Genomic DNA, 22,590 nt, shown 5'->3' with positions numbered 1-22,590 from the left:
AATCTCTTGTGAGATCAACTTTGGTTTTCTAGTTTTCAAAACCGTTGGACAGGGAAGTGCTGTCTGTATTGGGTGAGTGTAGGAAAGTAGCCTTTTGCTAGCATGGTTGACCCCACGTTTTGCCTGTTTGTCAGTGTGTTTGACTATGTTCACTGGGATCCTGTAACCAGGACCCCAGTGATTATGCTCTCCCTTTTAACGTGGTTTCACCACACATTTGGCATACTGGTACCCCCATGTAAGTCCCTAGTATATGGTACCTAGGTACCCAGGGCTTTGGGGTACCAGGGGATCCCTATGGGCTGCTGCATGTATTATGCCACTCATAGGGAGTCCATGCAAAGTGTTCTGCAGGTCTGCCATTGCAGCCTGCGTGGAAGGGTGCATGCCCCCTTTCACTACCAGGTCACTGTAAGTCACCTTTATGGCAGGCCCTCCTAGCCCAGAGGGCAGGGTGCAAGTACCTGTGTGTGAGGAAACCCCTGCACTAGCAGAGGTGCCCCCACAAACTCCAGTTCCATTTTCCTGGACTTTGTGAGTGCGGGATGCCATTTTATGCATGTCCTGGACATAGGTCACTACCTATGTACCTATGTATAGCTGCATAATAGTAACTCCGAACCTAGGCATGTTTGGTATCAAACATGTCGGAATCATAGCCCAATACCTTTGCAAGTATTGGTTGTGTGATTCCGTGCACTCTCGGGGCTCATTGGAGGACCCCAGCATTGCTCCTACCAGCCTTCTGAGGTTTTCCGGGCAACCCAAGCTGCTGCCACCTCACAGACTGGTTTCTACCCTCCTGCTGCTTGAGAAGCTCAAGCCCAGGAAGGCAGAACAAAGGATTTCCTTTGGGAGAGGGTGTAGGGGGTTGGCATGGCTTACAGTTGGTACCAATGGTACTTGCACCTTGTGCGAATTCCAGTTATCCCTTATTAGTAGAGTAGTAGTGTTCTAGCAGCTTAGGCTGATAGAGGTAGCTATAGCAGAGCAGCCAAGGCTAAACTAAGACGTGCAGAGCTCATGCAATACCACTTATATCATATAGGTACTATATCATAAGAAAGAAAATACTCACTGTTACCAAAAATAAAGGTACTTTATTTCAGTGACCATGTGCCAAAAATATCTGAGGATATACTCCCTTAGGAGATAAGGAAAATGCTCAAAATATACACAACAGACCAAATCAGGTAAGTAAAACAGTCAGAAAGTAGTGGAAACACTGTAGAATATAATAAGATGCAATAGGCCTAGGGGCAACACAAACCATATACTAAAAGTGGAATGCGAACCACGAATGGACCCCTAGGCTAGTGTGATGTGTAGAGGGTAGCTGGGAGTGTAAGAAAACACTAAGGGTGTCCAAGATACCCCACCCCAAGACCCTGGTAAGTAGGAGTAAAGTACTAATATTTCCCCAGAAACACACTAAAGTCATGATAAGGAATTTTGCAAAGACCACAACAGACTGCAAAGCACTGAAGATGGATTCCTGGACCCGAGAACCTTCAAAGGAAGGGGACCAAATCCAAGAGTCGCGAAAGTGTCCAGGGGTGGCAGGAGCCCACTAAACCCCGGATGAAGGTGCAAAAAGGCTGCCTCCGGATGGAAGAAGCTGAAGATTCTGCAACAACGAAAGGTGCTAGGAGCTTCTCCTTTACACAGAAGATGTCCCACGGTGTGCTGGAGGATGCAGAGTTGTTTCCTTGGCAAAATACCGCAAACAAGCCTTGTTGGCTGCAAGAGTCGCGGTTAGAGAAAAAGGGCGCTGGCCGGGCCCAGGAAGGACCAGGATGTCGCCACTTGGGAGAGGAGACAGAGGGGGCCCTCAGCAACGTAGGGAGCCCATGCACAAGCAGGAAGCACCCGCAGAAGTCCTTGAACATGGGTTCAATAAGTCTGAACACGGCGGTCGTCTCATCACTGCAAAAGGAGGTCCCATCACACCGGAGATCAACTCGGGGAGCTGAGCATCGCAGGACAGAGTGCTGGGGACCTAGGCTCGGCTGTGCATGCAGGATTTCGTGGAAATGTGCACAGAAGCCCTTGTAGCTGCAGTTCACGCGGTGCATAGGATTACTGTCTGGAGAGGGGAGGCAAAGACTTACCTCCTCCAAATTTGGACAGTTGGACCAATGGACAGTCGGGGTCACCGGGGTCCACCACCTGTGTTCCAGGGGCCACGCTCGTCAGGATGAGTGGGGGTCCCAGAGTACCGATTAAGCTGAAGTTTGGTGCCTGCTGAAGCAGGGGGAAGATTCCATCGACCCACTGGAGATTTCTTCGTGGCTTCCAGTGCAAGATGAAGGCAGGCAGCCCCCAAAGCATGCACCTCCAGGAAACAGTCGAGAAAGCTGGCAGGATTAGGTGCTACAATGTCGCTGGTAGTCTTCTGGCTACTTTGTTGCAGTTTTGAAGGTGTCCTTGAGCAGTCAGCGGTAGATCCTTGTCAGAAGTCGAAGAGAGGTGCAGAGGAACTATGGTGAATTCCTGCAAGTCGTTACCTGAGGAAAATCTCACTGGAGAGACCCTAAATAGCCCTCCGAGGAGGATTGGCCACCTTGTCAGGTAAGCACCTATCAGGAGGGGTCTCTGACGTCACCTGCTGGCACTGGCCACTCAGAGGCCTCCAGAGTGCCCTCACACCTCTGGAAACAAGATAGCAGAGGTCTGGGACACACTGGAGGAGCTCTGGGCACCACCCCTGGGGTGGTGATGGACAGGGGAGTAGTCCCTCCCCTTTCCTTTGTCCAGTTTCGTGCCAGAGCAGGGACTGGGGGTTCCCTAAACCGGTGTAGACTGGCTTATGCAAGGAGTGCACCTTCTGTGCCCTTCAAAGCATTTCCAGAGGCTGGGAGAGGCTACCCCTCCCAGCCTTTAACACCTATTAAGAAAGAGAGAGGGTGTAGCACCCTGCTCTCAGAGGAAATGCTTTGTTCTGCCTTCCTGGGACTCTGCTGCCCAGACCCTAGGATGGCAGAACCCTGTGTGTGGGGTGGCAGCAGCGGTAGATGCAGAGAAAACCCCCAGAGAGCTGATTTGGCAGTACCCGGGGTCCTTAGTGGAGCCCCGGGGATGCATGGAATTGGCTCCTCAATACCAGATGTGGCATGGCGGGTACAATTCCATGATCTTAGAAATGTTACATGCCCATATTCAGAGTTACCATTGTGAAGCTACATATAGGTATTGACCTATATGTAGTGCACACATGTAATGGTGTCCCCGCACTCTGTCTGGGGAAATGGCCCTGAACTATGTGGGGGCGGCTTTGCTAGTGTAAGGGTGCCCTCACACTTAGTAACTTTGCACCTAACCTTCAGCAAGTGAAGGTTAAACATATAGGTGACTCATAAGTTATTTAAGTGCAGTGAAAATGGCTGTGAAATAACGTGTGCGTTATTTCACTCAGGCTGCAGTGGCAGACCTGTGTAAGGTTTTGTCTGAGCTCCCTGTGGGTGGCAAAAGCAATGCTGCAGCCCATAGGGATCTCTTGGAGCCCCAATACCCTGGGTACCTAGGTACCATATACTAGGGAATTATAAGGGTGTTCTGGTATGCCAATTGAAATTGGTAAAAGTGGTCACTAGCCTATAGTGACAAATTTAAAGGCAGAGAGAGCATAAGCACTGAGGTTCTGATTAGCAGAGCCTCAGTGACACAGTCACTACACAGGTATACACATTCAGGCCACAAACTATGAGCACTGGGGTCTTGGCTAGCAGGATCCCAGTGAGACAGGCACAAACAAACTGACATATGTGTAAAAATGGGGGTAACATGCCAGGCAAGATGGTACTTTCCTACAGAGGGGTGTTACAACCTCTCCCTTTAGAAATAGGTATGACTGGCTTGGGAGGGGTAGCCTCTCCAAGCCACTGGTTTTGCTTTGAGGGGGACATTTGGTGCCCTCGTTCATAAACCAGACGACCCCGGTTTAGGGTCCTCCCAGTCCCTGCTCTGGCACGAAACTGGACAATGAAAAGGGGAGTGACCACTCCCCTGTCCATCATCACTCCCCTGTCCATCACCATCCCAGGGGTGGTGCCCAGAGCTCCCCAGAGGGTTCCTAGGTTCTGCCATCTTGATTCCAAGGTTGGCAGGGATCTCTGGGAGCATTTGAGTGGCCAGGCAGGTGACGTCAGAGGCACCTTCTGTTGTTGGTCGCCTGGCTGTGACGAAGCCCACTCTTTGGGCTTTTTAGGGTCTTCTCTGGGGTGGGTCCTAAGATGCGTCATGCAAGATTCCAACAGGACTCCTCTTCCATCTCCACTTAGACTTCTGGCCACTGGAACCGCGACTGGGCACTCCAGGAACCGACACTGCGGATTCATGAGGAAGACTCTTCTGCAACATTGTTTCCACGGCTCCTGCCAGCTGTACAACATTTCCCCTGCTGTGGATCCTCCGAAAACAGCAACTCTTCAGCCTGCACAATAAGAAAGAAGGAATCTCTGTTGGAGTGAAAGTCAATCTCCTGCATCAGCAGGCACCTACAGCAACAACGACCCTCTGCGTGGATCCCCTCTCCTGCTGAGCTGCATGGATCCTGCTTCACTGGTGGTGATCTGGAGTGGTCCCCTTGGTCTTCTCTACCAGCTACCCAACTTTGGTGGAGGTAGGCCTTTGCCTTCCCACGCAAGACAGTACCCCTGTGCACCCCGTCTCTTGCAGCTGCCAAGGTTTTTTTTGGCATCTCCTCCAAGGGATCTTATGGCTACATGCAGCTCCAGCCCCCAGCACTCCTTCCTGCAAATCCAAGCCTCCTGTGTGGTTCTCCTGCGGTGTGGAATCCTCTTTTGTAGTGCTGCGTGGGCTCCTTCTGCGACTCCTGTCTCCCCGTCCTGTGGGACTCCTATGGGTGCTGCCTCTGCTCCTGTGTACTCTGCGATGCTGAGGGTCCCCTGTGGCTCCCCCCTCCTGGGTTGAGTCTTGGGCCTCACTGGTCCCTGGCAGCACCTCTTTTCCGCCAACTGCGAGTTTGCCTTTGCTAAGGCTTGTTGGTGTAAATCCTTCACCAACTTCCGTCTGCAATCTTCCTTCCAGCGTGGGACATCTTTTGCATCTTCGGCTTCTGGGCTGCAGTGCTGACCTGTTTTTCTTCATCGACCAACTCCTGCATCTTCAGTGTGGTGGGGAGGGGGCTCCTACCCCCACTGGAGTCTGTTGTGCCTTTTACTTGGTCCCCTCTCTACACAGGTCTTCTCCAGGAATCCACTGCTGGTTTCTTGCAGTCTTTTCTGGGTGTCTTTTCTTTCTTTTGGGTGGTTTGGGGAAAATCCAGGGATTTACTCATGTTTTCCTGGCAGCTGGGGGGTGTTGTGGTACTTACTTCTGTGGTTTTCTGGTACCCCCAGCTCCCCTCTACACACTCCACTTACTTGGGTGGGAGTCCCATATTCGCATTCCATAAAAAAAAAAAAAAAATTGTGTGTGGTTTGGGCTCCTCCTAGGGTCACTATGCTATATTGTGTTTTGTGATTTACACTGTTTTCTAACCATTTCTTATGCCTATTTCTAATTGCTTGTGTGTGTGTGTGTATGTATGTTTATGTGTGTGTGTGTGTGTGTGTGTATATATATATATATATATATATATATACAGGGAGTGCAGAATTATTAGGCAAATGAGTATTTTGACCACATCATCCTCTTTATGCATGTTGTCTTACTCCAAGCTGTATAGGCTCGAAAGCCTACTACCAATTAAGCATATTAGGTGATGTGCATCTCTGTAATGAGAAGGGGTGTGGTCTAATGACATCAACACCCTATATCAGGTGTGCATAATGATTAGGCAACTAACTTTCCTTTGGCAAATTGGGTCAAAAGAAGGACTTGACAGGCTCAGAAAAGTCAAAAATAGTGAGATATCTTGCAGGGGGATGCAGCACTCTTAAAATTGTAAAGCTTCTGAAGCGTGATCATCGAACAATCAAGCGTTTCATTCAAAATAGTCAACAGGGTCGCAAGAAGCGTGTGGAAAAACCAAGGCGCAAAATAACTGCCCATGAACTGAGAAAAGTCAAGCGTGCAGCTGCCACGATGCCACTTGCCACCAGTTTGGCCATATTTCAGAGCTGCAACATCACTGGAGTGCCCAAAAGCACAAGGTGTGCAATACTCAGAGACATGGCCAAGGTAAGAAAGGCTGAAAGACAACCACCACTGAGCAAGACACACAAGCTGAAACGTCAAGACTGGGCCAAGAAATATCTCAAGACTGATTTTTCTAAGGTTTTATGGACTGATGAAATGAGAGTGAGTCTTGATGGGCCAGATGGATGGGCCCGTGGCTGGATTGGTAAAGGGCAGAGAGCTCCAGTCCGACTCAGACGCCAGCAAGGTGGAGGTGGAGTACTGGTTTGGGCTGGTATCATCAAAGAAGAGCTTGTGGGGCCTTTTCGGGTTGAGGATGGAGTCAAGCTCAACTCCCAGTCTTACTGCCAGTTCCTGGAAGACACCTTCTTCAAGCAGTGGTACAGGAAGAAGTCTGCATCCTTCAAGAAAAACATGATTTTCATGCAGGACAATGCTCCATCACACGCGTCCAAGTACTCCACAGCGTGGCTGGCAAGAAAGGGTATAAAAGAAGGAAATCTAATGCATGGCCTCCTTGTTCACCTGATCTGAACCCCATTGAGAACCTGTGGTCCATCATCAAATGTGAGATTTACAAGGAGGGAAAACAGTACACCTCTCTGAACAGTGTCTGGGAGGCTGTGGTTGCTGCTGCACGCAATGTTGATGGTGAACAGATCAAAACACTGACAGAATCCATGGATGGCAGGCTTTTGAGTGTCCTTGCAAAGAAAGGTGGCTATATTGGTCACTGATTTGTTTTTGTTTTGTTTTTGAATGTCAGAAATTTATATTTGTGAATGTTGAGATGTTATATTGGTTTCACTGGTAATGAAAATTAATTGAAATGGGTATATATTTTTTTTTGTTAAGTTGCCTAATAATTATGCACAGTGATAGTCACCTGCACACACAGATATCCCCCTAACATAGCTAAAACTAAAAACAAACTAAAAACTACTTCCAAAAATATTCAGTTTTGATATTAATGAGTTTTTTGGGTTCATTGAGAACATGGTTGTTGTTCAATAATAAAATTAATCCTCAAAAATACAACTTGCCTAATAATTCTGCACTCCCTGTATGTGTGTATATATATATATATATATATATATATATATATATTTTGGTGTTGTGTTACCATAATAAAGTACCTTTTATTTTTGTAACCCTGGGTGTCTTTTTGCGTGTGTAAGTTCTGTGTGACTACAGTGATATTGCATGAGTTTCATGTCTCCTAGATAAGACTTGGCTGCTCAGCCACAGCTACCTCTAGAGAGCCTGGCTTCTAGACACTGCCCACGCTATACTAATAGTGGATACCTGGACCGGCTATAAGGTGTAGTACCATAGGTACCCACCACACACCAGGCCAGCTTCCTACAGTGAGTGTAACATTTTATATTGTATCCTTGATTGTTTGTCAAACTCGTTTGTTTGATCTAATTAACCTCCAGTTGTAGAGAAAAACGGTTAGTACGCCACCCAACGTTCTCGGAAGGAGCTTTAGAGTAATCTAATATACCGGAATTGGCACAAGTTTGTCTTATGTCACACAAACATTCCTCGGAAGTGACCTCGTCTCTGAAGAAAAAAGGGCGAGTACACTTATGTCACTGAAGCCAGTGGGTTGGACCCCTTGATGAGCATAAAATGATGGCATAAATAAGCTTCTGTTGGGGAATGCCAGGACAGTGAGATCTGATCTGTAGTGATGTTGTGCCATTGTGGATAGAAATTTGCTAGTCTTCCCCTCCACAGGAGATGTGTGCTTTGTGGGGATGGTGAGAAATTCACTTTCTGATGGATACAACTACCTGTGGATTCCTCACCTATTGAATACTCCCATTGCGCCAGCATTCGACGGAAATCTTCTTCCTAGCTTCTGCACGTCGACGAGGACGTCACAATTGCCCACGTGACGCTGTCTGACGTCATACAGGCAATAAGAGGTCCTCGCCGACGTCAGTTCCCTTTTTCCCGTGCCATTCGAAACGGTTATCTTCGAGGGAGCTACTGTTGCTGTATCGACAGTTACAGTGTGTTTTTGGCTATTTTTACTTTGAGACATTACAATGTCGCAAAGAAAGTCAGGATTCAAGCCCTGCCGTGAGTGTGGTGGCAAAATGTCAGTAACTGACCCACATTCTGACTGCTTGTGGTGTCTAAGTTCCGACCATGATGTTGATAAGTGCGATTCTTGTCAACATATGAATCCTAAGGCCCTGAAAGAACGTGAGGCCAAGCTTTTTCTTGCGAAGTCGAAAAAGGAGGAGAAGAGACGTCACCGAAGTCTCATCGGCGTCACCGAAGTCTCATCGGCGTCACCGAAGTCTCATCGGCGTCATCGAGAATCTCTGCGCCGGTCGAGCAAGGAGAGGTCTCGGTCGAGGTCACCATCAACTCGACGTCGGAAGACTTGGGAAGTCAGTCCCACGGTGTCTCCCCAGCCGACGACGCCGTTACCTTCTCCGGCTTCAACGACTTCACCCATGTCATCGGGTCATCCTCCTTCATTGTTTGAGGTTCCGCACCCTCAGGTGTTTTCTCCGTCTATGCAGACGTCGAGACCGGCGTCGATGTCGCCTTCTAACCAGGCACCTCAGTACCCGGCTTTCCCGGCCCCTGGAGCCGATAGTACCGCTTTTCTGAATGCAATGTTTTCCATCTTCCAACAGATGGCTCCAGGTGGTGGACCGGCTGGTCCTTCAGGCCCTTTGGCCTTCAACATGGGTGCTCCGGCTCCACTTCGACCGGCACCCTTTATGCCCTTTCTTCCCCTGGGAAATGTGGGCTCGGCGCTGGTAGCGACTCCGGTAGCTTCGGCTCCTTCGGCTTCGATGTCTCGACGCCAACTAGACCTCCACCGACTCCGGGACAGTCTTCTCTCCGTCCGGCTCCATGTTCGGCGCCGAAGAAAACCATGGTGCCTTTAGACCCGGCGTCTGACGGATCCGAGGATCGGCGTCAATCTTCGATGTCCGCTGACGCCGAGGATAGAGGAGAGGCTGCATTCGAGGAGGCTGGCTCTTCGCCTCCTGGAAGAACAAGAGTACCGGAGACAAGCTTTGGAGGAAGGGGAGATTGAGGACTCTCGTGAGGGTCTCCATGGACTTGACACTGCCAGTGGTCTAGATACCTCCCCTGAATGGGACTTGTCATCACCCGGGGAGTACACGGAGGAGGCAGCCTCTTTTCATGCTGTCATTAGAAAAGCGGCTGACTTTCTGGACCTCCCTTTGCCTGTGACTGAAGCCAAGCAGAACATCTTGACGGAGTGTTGCACCCTGCCTCTACATCTGCAGAGCCAACCTTGCCTTTTAATTAAGCTCTACTGGATCCCATTATGGAAGTCTGGAAGAAGCCGGTGTCTTCTTCAGCCGTCAATAGATCTGTGGCTCAGAGGTATCGGGTTGCACCGGCTGATCCAGGCTTTCTTTCCAGACATCCAACACCTGAAAGCCTAGTGGTCCAGGCTTCATGCTCAGCTCGATCTGCTACTGGGTCATTTCCAACGGTACCCTCGGACAGAGACTCTAAGAAGATGGACATGTCATCCAAGAAAGTTTTCTCATCATGTAGCATGGCGTTGAAGTCCACCAATGCTACTTGCATCTTAGGAAGATATATTTACGCCCTGATGAACGAGATTAAATCAACGCACACAGAGGTTCCTCAGGAATTATTAAGCCTGGTCTCTGATGCTCAGGCAGCTGCAACCCAGGTTATTCAATCTGGGTTGGATACATCTGACTCGGTTGCTAGAGCAATTGGCACTGCTGTGGCTACGAGGAGGCAGGCCTGGCTTCGTAGCTCTGGATTTTCCTCGGATGTGCAATCAACATTATTGGACCTTCCTTTTGATGGTGATAAGCTTTTTGGCGCCAAGGCGGATTCGGCCTTAGAAAGGTTCAAGGACAGTAGGGCCACTGCCAAGTCGTTGGGCTTGCAAGCCACTTCTTCTACTTCCTCCAGATTTTTTAGGAGGTTTCGAGGATTTGGTCGTGGTTCCTCCTCCTCCTTGCGAGGAAAATTCTAACAACCCACCTCTGCTCTCTCCTATAGATCCTTTAGAGGGAGGGGTAGGGTCCGTACCAGGGGAGCCACTCAGCAGCACTCTGCCTCTTCCTCATCCTCTGGAGGGGTGCAGCATGGGAAGCAGCCTTAGGCTTCCGCCAATTCCTTCTCACTCCACTCCTGTAGGTGGGAGGTTACTGGATTTTCTCCACAAGTGGGAGGTCATAACATCAGGCTCCTGGGTTACCAGCATTGTGGGAAAAGGCTATACCCTACCCTTTCGGGAGTTTCCGCCCCCCATCCCGCCCCATCCTTCCTACTGTTCAGATGAACACCTCCTGTTACTAGAACAAGAGGTTCGAGTCCTCCTTTCAAAGGGCGCGGTGGAGTTGGTTCCAGAGCAGGAAAGGGGTCAAGGTTGTTACTAGAGGTACGTCCTGATTCCCAAGAAGGATGGTCGGTTGAGGCCAATCCTGGACCTGAAGATCTTGAATTGGTTCCTCAAACAGGAAAAGTTCAAGATGCTAACCCTAGCTCAGGTGCTTTTGGCGCTGAACAATGGAGATTGGATGGTGTCTGTCGACTTGCAGGATGCTTACTTTCATATCCCGATACTCAAGTCGCACAGGAAGTATCTCCGGTTTGTGGTGGGGTCGCAGCACTATCAGTTTGCGGTCCTCCCATTTGGTCTTACTTCGGCACCTCGAGTCTTCACGAAGGTGATGTCGGTGGTTGCAGCGGAGCCCAGAAGGAAGGGGATAGCAGTATTTCCTTATCTGGATGACTGGTTGATCAAAGCCAAGTCTCCGGAGCTCGTGTTGCATCACCTTCAGTCGACCACTCAGTTGTTGTTCGACGTGGGTTTTTCGGTGAACGTGCCCAAATCTCACCTAGAGCCCTCACAGCACCTCCTGTTCATAGGGGGAGTACTGGATACAACATTGAATCGAGCCTTTCCTCCGCCTCAGCAGATTCAGGACATTCAGGCGTTGGTTCCAATGTTTCGAATTGGAGCTGTTATTCCGGTCCTCAAGGTCCTACGTCTGCTCGGTCTGTTTGCTTCTTGCATTCTGTTGGTCACACATGCTCGCTGGCACATGAGGGCTCTTCAGTGGTGCCTCCGAAGGCAGTGGTCTCAACACAAAGGAGATCTCGATGGCTCGGTAAGGATCTCCAGAGATGCTGCCATGGATTTAAAATGGTGGATTGCGGACGACAATCTTTCTCGAGGAAGGCCGTTCTCTCAAGCTCCACCTATGGCCACAGTAATAACGGATGCTTCCACTCTAGGGTGGGGAGCTCATCTGGGGGACCTGGAGATCAAAGGTCTTTGGTCTCCAGTAGAACAGATGTTTCATATAAATCTGTTGGAGTTACGGGCTGTACGTCTGGCTCTCAAGGCCTTCCTCCCAACCCTTCGCGGTCAGTCGGTTCAGGTCCTGACGGACAATACTACCGCGATGTGGTATATAAACAAACAGGGAGGGGTAGGGTCGTACCTTCTCTGCAGAGAAGCTCTTCGGCTATGGTCCTGGGCAAAGGACCATCAGATTGGCTTGGTAGCAAATCATCTGGCCGGAGTTTTGAACGTGCGGACAGTCTCAGTTGCCATTTCTCGGCCGATCACGAGTGGCGTCTCCATCCGGATCAAGTCCGTCTAATCTTCCAGATGTGGGGGTTTCCTCGGATAGATCTGTTTGCCACTCGGGAGAACTCGCACTGCCCGTTATTCTGCAGCCTCCAGTATCCAGGACAAGGAGCATTGGGGGACGCGTTTCGGATGACCTGGTGCGACCAGTTGCTTTATGCGTTCCCTCCCATACCCTTGATTCATCGAGTATTGAGGAAAATTCGCCAAGACCGGGCCCAAGTCATCTTAATAGCTCCGGATTGGCCGAGGAGGGTATGGTACACGGACCTTCTCCAGCTCTCACTATGCCCTCCGCTCCGTCTCCCTCTCAGGGCAGACCTCCTCTCGCAGTCGCAGGGGCAGGTTTTACACCCCCACCTCCAGAGCCTGCACCTTCATGCCTGAAGATTGAACGGGGCAACCTGAGTTCCTTCTCTCTCCCGCCTGATGTAGTAGATGTTATCTTATCGGCCAGGCGACACTCCACTAAATCTATCTACGCTAATAGGTGGGCTAAGTTTGTGATTTGGTGTGGAGAGAGGCAAATTGATCCCTTACGTGCTCACTTATCAGATATCTTATCTTTTGCATTGTCTCTGGCACAGATGGGTTGTGCAGTGGCTACGGTTAAGGGATACTTGTCTGCCCTGTCAGCCTTTCTATGTCTTCCAGACCAGCCTTCTCTATTCAAATCCCCTATAGTACTTAGATTCTTGAAAGGTCTTATTAATAAATTCCCTCCTACTCCTTTCATTATGCCTCAGTGGGATTTAAACTTGGTTCTAACTTTTCTTATGGGGTCCCCTTTTGAGCCTATGCATTCTTGCCCCATGAGATTATTGGTCATAAAGACGTTTTTTCTGGTTGCAATTACTTCTGCAAGGAGAGTGAGTGAGTTGCAAGCTCTATCTGTAAAACCCCCTTATACATCTTTTTATGGGGATAAGGTGGTGTTGAGGACCAAGGCTGCTTTCCTACCGAAGGTTGTTTCACCCTTTCATATGGCCCAGACGATTACTCTTTCCACGTTTTATCCTCCGCCTCATCCTTCAAAGGAAGAAGAGAGACTTCACCGCTTAGATCCAAGGAGGGCGTTGAGCTTTTATATGGATAGAACGAAGGATTTCAGGCTGGAGGATCAGCTCTTCATCAGGTACGTGGGAAAGAGGAGAGGAAAGGCAGTCCACAAGAGAACGCTCTCCAGGTGGGTGGTTCTTTGCATTAAAATGTGTTATTCTTTAGCAAAGAAAGTACCCCCTGATGGCATAAGAGCTCATTCCACCAGAGCTAAGTCGGCCTCTTCGGCCTTGGCTAGGGGTGTTCCTGTGGTTGACATCTGCAAGGCCGCAACTTGGTCGTCCCTTCATACTTTAGCGAAGCATTACTGCTTGGACTCTGAGGTCAGAAGGGATGGCCATTTTGCACGGTCGGTGCTGCAGGATTTCTTGGTTTGACCATTCAGGCACCCACCACCGAGTGCGGTACTGCTTTGGGACTCTATTCATTAGGTGAGGAATCCACAGGTAGTTGTATCCATCAGAAGAACGAGTTACTTACCTTCGATAACGACTTTTCTGGTGGATACATTAGCTACCTGTGGATTCCTCACCTAATGAATACTCCCATTGCGCCAGCATTCGACGGAAATCTTCTTCCTAGATTCTGCTTCTGTGGCTTCTGTTTGGTTGAAGCCGAGTGCACTTTAGTCTTAAATCTCCGTGCCTAACCTGAAGGTTGGTCATCTGGACTTTCTTTTCGAATCAGACCATGGCCCGAAGGCAGTGGAGGATCGACGACCAGTGCTGAAGTCTTTTTAGTCATTTTTGTGTGGTGTGATGGGGCAGTTGTACTCACGTACTGTGCCGCAGGCACGTAGTGGCTGTCTTCATCTGAATGTTCTTCGGAGTCTTGGATGGAAAAACTATCCCTTGCCGAATTTCTTCTTGGGCATGTTCTTCACCGAATATGTCCGGTGTGTCTTCTGTTGATTTCAACGCCATTTTGAGACGTTGACCTCTACGGTCCCGAAGTGTCTTTAGATCCAAAAGATCTACTGGAGTCACAATTGTATTCTTGATGGTCTGGAGATAGCTAAAGATTGCACACCGAGTGCTGATCGGTGTATGGAAATTTAGAATGACACTGAGGACAGAATCGAAAGTTAGTTCCATCAGAATCATATTGAAGTAGGCCTTGTAAGGACGAGAAAACCGACCCAGACAGTCTAAATTGGATTGAAAATATATATATATATATATATATATATATATATATATATATATATATATATATATATATATATATATATATATATATATTATACTATACTTTTAATTACTGTCACCGGATCGAGAGGAAACACGTCCGAACCCGACGGCGGAAAGAAAAACATACATACATAGAACTTATTACAGATACTGGATGACATCATGAGTGATGTCTGTCATGAGTGATGTAATATGTGATGTCATAAGCAATGCTTTACAGGGGTGCAAGTTATAGTTAGCTCGGGTAACTATAACTGCTGAATTTCTCTGGTTCTGTGGAAGCAAATTCAGGACCTAACTATAACCTCCCTGTACCCTTTGATTTTTTTCAGTGAATTTCTAAGGTTTTTTTAAATTCCATTTCCTAACTATAACGTCTCTGTAACCTTTGTTTTTTCTGTGAATTTGTTTGTTTTTTAACATACAGTAATTTTCATTACTATACATTTAATCCAACCACCGCTGTGCATGGCCGAGGAAAGTTGGCTGCATCCTATCTCTCTGAATGTGATAACAGGCGTAAGAGCGTTATCTGGGGTGAGAGTGGCTGTGAGAGTCTGTCTGGGTGTAAGATTCTGTGCATCAGTGTCTTCGTGGGTGCGTCAGTGTCTGAGTGGATGTAGGAGTGTCTCAGTAGGTGTGTGGGTGCATCAGTATTTACTGGGTATGTGAGTGGGTGCGTCAGTGTCTGAGTGGGTCGGTGAGTGGATATGTCAGTGTCTGTGTGGGTTTGTGACTTGGTGCATGAGGGTCTGAGTTGATTTGTGAGTGGGTGTGTGAGGGTCTCAATGGGTCTGAGTGGGTGCATGAGGGACTGTGTGGGTCTGAGGGGATGTGTCACTGTCTTGAGTGGGTTGGTGAGTGGCTGCGTCAGTGTCTGAGTGGGTGCAAGAGGGTCTGAGTGGGTGCATAAGTGTTCGAGTGGGTGCATGAGTGTGAGTGCATGTGTAAGTGAATCAATCTCTGGTTTCTCTTCCAGATTTTTTCATATTCATAAATATTTTGCAAATAATTCTTGAATATCTTGCATGGTGATGCAAAATGTTTTGAAACCCATATTTTGCCCCTAAGACACACCTATATCACACCCCTGGGGTCAGGGTAGCTCCACCCTGACCCCTTATGCAACTTTCAATTAGGATTTTCACCCCTGGGGACAGTGTCCTGAGAAATAAAATGGCAGCCGCAACTTTCTAGTCAGGTTGCCGTCAGTCAATTACAGCGCTTCTTTTTTCATGCATATTTGCAAAAAATTTAGGAGCTGAGATATACAAATTTATATTTCCTTTAATATCTTAAAAACTGTTGAATGAATTTATACCAAATAAGCGAAAGCGTAATCTGCATACCAAAAGCTAGCTTTCTGCTAAATTTGGTGTAATTCCGTCCAGTGGTTCGGCTGGAAGTCGTGTCTAAAGGTCCTATGGGAATTAACATGGGAAACACAACTTTTTTGATTCCCTGCCCCCCCTTTTTATCGGCCCCGCTTGACAGATCACTCCTTAACTTTCCACGTCAACAAGAATCACCAGGGCACTTTTTTCCCATTTTTTTTTTTGAAGATTAGTCAGAAGGTGCCAGAGATATAGCTAAGTCAAAAAACGCTCTCTCTATGGAAACTAGTTCCCAAGCATAACTACCTACTGGCGACTGCCAGTAGGTAAGATATATATATATACAGGGAGTGCAGAATTATTAGGCAAGTAGTATTTTTGAGGATTAATTTTATTATTGAACAACAACCATGTTCTCAATGAACCCAAAAAACTCATTAATATCAAAGCTGAATATTTTTGGAAGTAGTTTGTAGTTTGTTTTTAGTTTTAGCTATGTTAGGGGGATATCTGTGTGTGCAGGTGACTATTACTGTGCATAATTATTAGGCAACTTAACAAAAAAAAATATATACCCATTTCAATTATTTATTATTACCAGTGAAACCAATATAACATCTCAACATTCACAAATATACATTTCTGACATTCAAAAACAAAACAAAAACAAATCAGTGACCAATATAGCCACCTTTCTTTGCAAGGACACTCAAAAGCCTGCCATCCATGGATTCAGTCAGTGTTTTGATCTGTTCACCATCAACATTGCGTGCAGCAGCAACCACAGCCTCCCAGACACTGTTCAGAGAGGTGTACTGTTTTCCCTCCTTGTAAATCTCACATTTGATGATGGACCACAGGTTCTCAATGGGGTTCAGATCAGGTGAACAAGGAGGCCATGTCATTAGATTTCCTTCTTTTATACCCTTTCTTGCCAGCCACGCTGTGGAGTACTTGGACGCGTGTGATGGAGCATTGTCCTGCATGAAAATCATGTTTTTCTTGAAGGATGCAGACTTCTTCCTGTACCACTGCTTGAAGAAGGTGTCTTCCAGGAACTGGCAGTAGGACTGGGAGTTGAGCTTGACTCCATCCTCAACCCGAAAAGGCCCCACAAGCTCATCTTTGATGATACCAGCCCAAACCAGTACTCCACCTCCACCTTGCTGGCGTCTGAGTCGGACTGGAGCTCTCTGCCCTTTACCAATCCAGCCACGGGCCCATCCATCTGGCCCATCAAGACTCACTCTCATTTCATCAGTCCATAAAACCTTAGAAAAATCAGTCTTGAGATATTTCTTGGCCCAGTCTTGACTTTTCAGCTTGTGTGTCTTGTTCAGTGGTGGTCGTCTTTCAGCCTTTCTTACCTTGGCCATGTCTCTGAGTATTGCACACCTTGTGCTTTTGGGCACTCCAGTGATGTTGCAGCTCTGAAATATGGCCAAACTGGTGGCAAGTGGCATCGTGGCAGCTGCACGCTTGACTTTTCTCAGTTCATGGGCAGTTATTTTGCGCCTTGGTTTTTCCACACGCTTCTTGCGACCCTGTTGACTATTTTGAATGAAACGCTTGATTGTTCGATGATCACGCTTCAGAAGCTTTGCAATTTTAAGAGTGCTGCATCCCTCTGCAAGATATCTCACTATTTTTGACTTTTCTGAGCCTGTCAAGTCCTTCTTTTGACCCATTTTGCCAAAGGAAAGGAAGTTGCCTAATAATTATGCACACCTGATATAGGGTGTTGATGTCATTAGACCACACCCCTTCTCATTACAGAGATGCACATCACCTAATATGCTTAATTGGTAGTAGGCTTTCGAGCCTATACAGCTTGGAGTAAGACAACATGCATAAAGAGGATGATGTGGTCAAAATACTCATTTGCCTAATAATTCTGCACTCCCTGTATATATATATATATATATATATATATCTATCTTCAGGTGGCAACCTTTGCAAGGAGAGAGTTGGGTAAACAGGAAGTGACGGAAGGTATCCAGACGCGCGCCGGGCGTGCAGAGGAGGGATGCGGCTGGAACAGGATGTATGCGCTACCTGAATCTGTCGGCTGTTAGCTTGGACACACAGAACACAGCGAGCCTTATTTACATGCAGGAACAGCTCACTTAAAGAAACGCCATATAACATGGGCACAAGAAAAAGCCTTTAGAGAAGGAACATGGAGCTAGCATAAGCTGAGCTGGAGCAGGGAAGACGGGGACGTTTTGCTGCTCTGCAGAGATGAAGATACAGTGAAGTCTGCTGGTGGATTGAGTGTGCAGTGGAGCACTGACCTCAGGCCCCATATGTTAGAGCATTGTTTATCCATCCGTGTTGTACGTGTCGTTTGTTGCTTGGCCCCACATTGTCGTAGGCAGATTTTTAAGCAGAGGAGTCTTTGGACTGAATTGATTTGGTTGTGAATACAACAGTGAACAGTTATAATTATTCAGCTTCGCAAATTTCAAACCTTAAAGCGAATTTCTCAATTTTAAAAAGTATCCTGTACGACCTTGTACGCGTTAAACATACATGTATTCCTACTTTTGCTGAATTGTATTTTTATTTCTTTAGGAGCTCTAAAATTTACATCAAACGAGAAATATATATTATGATGCCAGCTGCATTTTCACACCAAGTTAACCGTAAATCAGCCTTTTTCTTATTGCTGTTTAGAACTAGGGACAATTATGAGGGACTTCGTGTTTTGTACTTCTGTAAAGTGCCAAACCTTCCTCATCCCGGATAACATTTTGCCCCCTTCACAAATCTACCAGATTTGAAATCTGGAACCTCGCACAGGCGGGATTCATCTCTGGGAAATGTGGTACATATTTGTGAAATGGGTCAACCCCCTTTCACCCCAGTAACAGTTCATTGTTAGAGTTGTCTTTAAAAATGAGAGAAATGGTGCATTAGCGTGGACATTGCTTTCTTAATAATTGAGAGTTGTCTTTCCTTGAAGAGCAGCCTTGCCCAATGCCCAGTTACGCTTAATACTTTAGAAATTTCGGGTAACACAATGTGCGCTATTTAAGGCCTGAGAAGTTTAATGTACTTCTGCATGCTGCGAATAATTGTACATGTGGTCTAGGATTCCAAAATGTTAATGTTAATCTTTTATTGGATTCTTTGCACTTTTACACAATAGATTCTGTAATTTTTAAAATCGCTTTTTTAATAAAATATAATTTTTCTCACCAGACTAAAGCACTAGCACTTTTCACGAATATGGAATTTTTAGATGTGGCACCTGTCCTCCCAAAGTTCTTAAAAGCAAGTTTGGAGTAGAAATACAGCAGTGCCAAATATTGAGCTTGAAGTGCATATGAGGTAATGGCTGCTGGAAGAAGTAGATGATGGAGAGGTGCCCTTGGTTGGTTTTATCGGTCTTGTAGGGCTGTGTGTGAAGTAGGGTTTTGTAAAGGGTAGGGGGGAGAGGGTTGTATGTATTTGTTGTTTTCAAAACTTTTGACTAAAGATAAACTTGAACTGAACTCCAAAAAGCAAATACTAAAGCTAAGAGATCCAGACATAAATGAGAACTTGTGTTGAAGGTATGGTACTATGCTTTTCTTCCATTGTCTACTAAAATCCCTGTGTTGCCCCTTTTCTGCAGGGAAGTGAGTGTATTCTATTAACGTTTCTTTTTGTGCCTCCAACAGGTGAGAGACGAATACCGCACAGATTACGATGCTGGGCGTGGTGGCTATGGCAAAATAGCACAGAAGACTACTAACCAGTCCATAACCTTCTGACTCGTCCTCTTGAAGACCGAGGATTTACAATCTCAGTTCAAGCATGGGCCAATCTGAGCACAAAGGGGACTGGCAGAGCAATGACTGACTGCCGTGAGTGGTACAGCATCCCACTGAAAGGGGAGACGGAGTCATGTCACAATGCATTAAATGGGATCCCAAGCGTGGTTTTCCCATTGGCATCAAGTATCCATGGTAACTCCCTAAACACCTTTTTTGTAAATGTGCAAAAAACGAACGGACTTGCAGCTTCACAAAAGAGTGCTATGTTTCTGGGACGAGTCTAATGCGGAGCAGAAGCATCCTTGTGGATGAAGCGGGTAGATACGAGTACGAGCAATGTAAGGTGGCAGCAACAATACGCCATTGACTGGTAACTTTACAGGCCTATCCTAGCAGTTCTTTTAAAGGCTGGGCTCAGTGTAGCTGTGGTCCAGATGGTGGGCTTCAGTCTGTCTTGGGCTCTAGTTGAAACAGCCAGTCTGCAGCCGGATCTGTTCTAGATGTGGGTGAAAGTTCTCATTTACCAACTGACTTAACAGGTTTCACATTTAATGTAGTGCATACGCTCTACAAGGGCAGTTACACCCATTACTCCCTCATTATTTTGGGCATGGCTACCAAAACCGATGTTAGGAAAGCATTGAAAGCGAGTGAATCGATGCCCTTTGTCTTCGTGTATTGTTAATTCTCGGGGCGCAGTACCCCTTGTGGTAGTGCTCAGATGGCTGTAGAGTGTAGGCATGGAGCGCCTTTAGGGTTCCTTTGTCACTGACGACTGTTTCCCAGTGCCCGATAGCAACCTTACATACAATGTCAACATATGAGTGAGACTTCACGCAACAGCAGCACAACTTTGAAGAAGCTGAAGAGATGTTTGCAATTCATGCTAAGTTTTCTTTCTATATTTGTTTTTAAATAAAGAAGGGAAAATACATTTCAATGAGAGATTTCATTTGTCTGAATATTTTAAGGAGTGGTTGTGCCTAAACATGTTGTCAACTGTCAGTGTTGGAGTAGATGAATGGGAAATGGTTGAAGCCGGCGAGTGTTTGGTGATTACATGCTCTTTGCAGTGTGAGAATATCTACGTGTTCGATGGCATCTGTCGCTGTACATACACATGTTCTGCAATAGCTCGCCATCTGGTGTTGGGTCGGAGTGTTACAAGTTGTTTTTCTTCGAAGAAGTGTTTTCAAGTCACGGGACCGAGTGACTCCTCCTTCTGTGCTCATTGCGCATGGGCGTCGACTCCATCTTCGATTGTTTTCTTTCCGCCATCGGGTTCGGACGTGTTCCTGTCGCTCCGAGTTTCGGAACGGAAAGATAGCTGAAAACGGAAGATTTTCGACGGTATCGTTGCGATCCAGTTCGAGATAAACACACACGACGACGCATTGAACATCGAAGCGCTTCGGTGCCCTTCGGGGTAGATTTCGGCACACCGTCGGGGCCTAGTCGGCCCGACCGCGTGGAGAACAACGCCGATGGAACGGACCCCGTTTCGATTCTGCCCTGAATGCCACAACAAATATCCTTATACGGACCAACACTCGGTCTGTAACCTGTGCCTGTCACCCGAGCACAGCGAAGAATCCGGTGAGGCCTGTCGGGCGTTCCGGTCCCGAAAAACTCTGGGCGACCGTCGAGCGAGAAGACTGCAGATGGCGTCCACGCCAAAGGAGCATCGACAGTTCGAGACAGAAGAGGAACAGGAGGAATCCTTTTCCATCCAGGATTCAGACTCCGACGAACTCGACAATACAAAAACTGTGAGTAAGACGTCGAGATCAGAACTTAAAAAAGGCAAAAAGGCCCAGGGGACGCCACTGCCAACCGGCCATGGCTCAACCCAAATTACCGGTGACCAACAATCGGCACCGAAAAAGGCCCATTCAGTGTCGAGATCGTCCGACTCCGGTCGAGACACCGGCACGCAGCCTCCTCGGGACCGAGAGAGTGCTAAAGAGAAGCATCGACACCGAGAGTTCGGTGTCGACACGGATCGACGCCGAGACAGTGGCGCCGAAGACCATAGAGGCCAAGATTTTTCGGCACAAAAGAAGAGGAAGGTTACCTCGGAGCCGAAAAGACAAACAACAGGGTTTTCGGAGCCGAAAAAAGCACCAACAGACCCAGTTTCAGGCTCCTATACTGAAGAGCATTCTATGTCTTCACAAATGAAAAAACACAGATTCGAACAGGAACTGCAATCCACTGAAGTGGATCACACGCAAAAGCGTATCTTTATTCAGCAGGGGACAGGGAAGATCAGTACCCTTCCACCTGTCAAAAGAAAGAGAACACTTCAGTTTATAGCACTAGAGGCTCCTCAGCAACAAACAGCAAAGAAGGTAACACCTCCTCCCTCGCCTCCACCTGTAACTCCGGCTTCGCCAACTTACACCCGTCACATTCGCCAGCTCACACCGCCATGAGCCACGAAGACCAAGATCAAGACGCGTGGGACTTGTACGATGCACCAGTGTCTGATAACAGCCCAGACACATACCCAACTAGGCCATCACCACCTGAGGACAGCACAGCCTATTCACAAGTGGTGGCTAGAGCAGCACAGTTCCATAATGTGGAACTACACTCTGAACAAGTAGAGGATGACTTTTTATTTAACACCCTCTCCTCCACCCACAGCTCCTACCAAAGCCTGCCTATGCTCCCAGGCATGCTACGCCATGCAAAGGAGATCTTCAAGGAACCAGTTAAAAGTAGGGCAGTAACGCCTAGAGTGGACAAAAAGTATAAGGCGCCTCCTACGGACCCTGTATTCATCACCTCTCAGCTGCCACCAGACTCTGTGGTGGTAGGGGCTGCCAGAAAACGGGCAAATTCACACACTTCTGGGGATGCACCTCCCCCAGATAAAGAAAGCAGAAAGTTCGATGCAGCCGGGAAGAGGGTCGCTGTCCAAGCAGCAAACCAGTGGCGCATCGCAAACTCACAAGCGCTGCTAGCGCGATACGACAGAGCCCACTGGGATGAGATGCAGCATCTCATTGAACATCTCCCAAAAGATCTACAAAAAAGAGCAAAACAGGTTGTTGAGGAGGGTCAAAACATTTCCAACAATCAAATACGCTCCTCTATGGATGCAGCAGACACAGCCGCAAGGACCATTAATACGTCGGTTACCATCCGTAGGCACGCATGGCTCAGAACGTCTGGATTCAAGCCAGAAATTCAGCAGGCAGTACTTAACATGCCAGTAAACGAAAAACTTCTGTTCGGTCCGGAGGTCGACACAGCCATAGAAAAGCTCAAAAAGGACACTGACACTGCCAAGGCCATGGGCGCACTCTACTCCCCGCAGAGCAGAGGATCTTATACCACCTTCCGCAAAACACCTTTTAGAGGAGGGTTTCGGGGTCAGGCCACACAAGCTAGTACCTCACAGTCCGCACCGTCCACCTACCAGGGACAGTACAGGGGAGGCTTTCGGGGCCAGTATAGAGGAGGGCAATTCCCTAGGAATAGAGGAAGAT

At 47.5% G+C, this 22,590-nt stretch overlaps 1 protein-coding gene across 2 annotated transcripts in view; it reads left to right on the top strand.

Annotated features, from left to right (window-relative positions):
- Positions 1-20,027, top strand: part of LOC138260955 (nuclear cap-binding protein subunit 2-like) — a 102,213-nt gene extending 82,186 nt beyond the window's left edge. The window contains exons 4-5 of one of the 2 annotated variants that reach the window (XR_011199033.1): positions 7,326-7,469; positions 18,998-20,027. Coding sequence is in view for 1 of the 2 variants with exons in the window: in XM_069209508.1 (XP_069065609.1) it covers positions 18,998-19,090 (93 nt within the window). In the remaining variant the exon portion in view is untranslated. The remainder of the gene's footprint in view (positions 1-7,325; positions 7,470-18,997) is intronic. The other variant, XM_069209508.1, reaches the window with a different exon arrangement.
- The last annotated feature ends 2,563 nt before the right edge of the window (positions 20,028-22,590 follow it).

The sequence above is a fragment of the Pleurodeles waltl genome, chromosome 2_1, assembly GCF_031143425.1.
Source record: "Pleurodeles waltl isolate 20211129_DDA chromosome 2_1, aPleWal1.hap1.20221129, whole genome shotgun sequence".
Taxonomy (NCBI): Eukaryota; Metazoa; Chordata; class Amphibia; order Caudata; family Salamandridae; genus Pleurodeles; species Pleurodeles waltl.
Note: the sequence above shows the minus strand (reverse complement) of the source record. Positions and strands in the feature narration are given on the sequence as shown.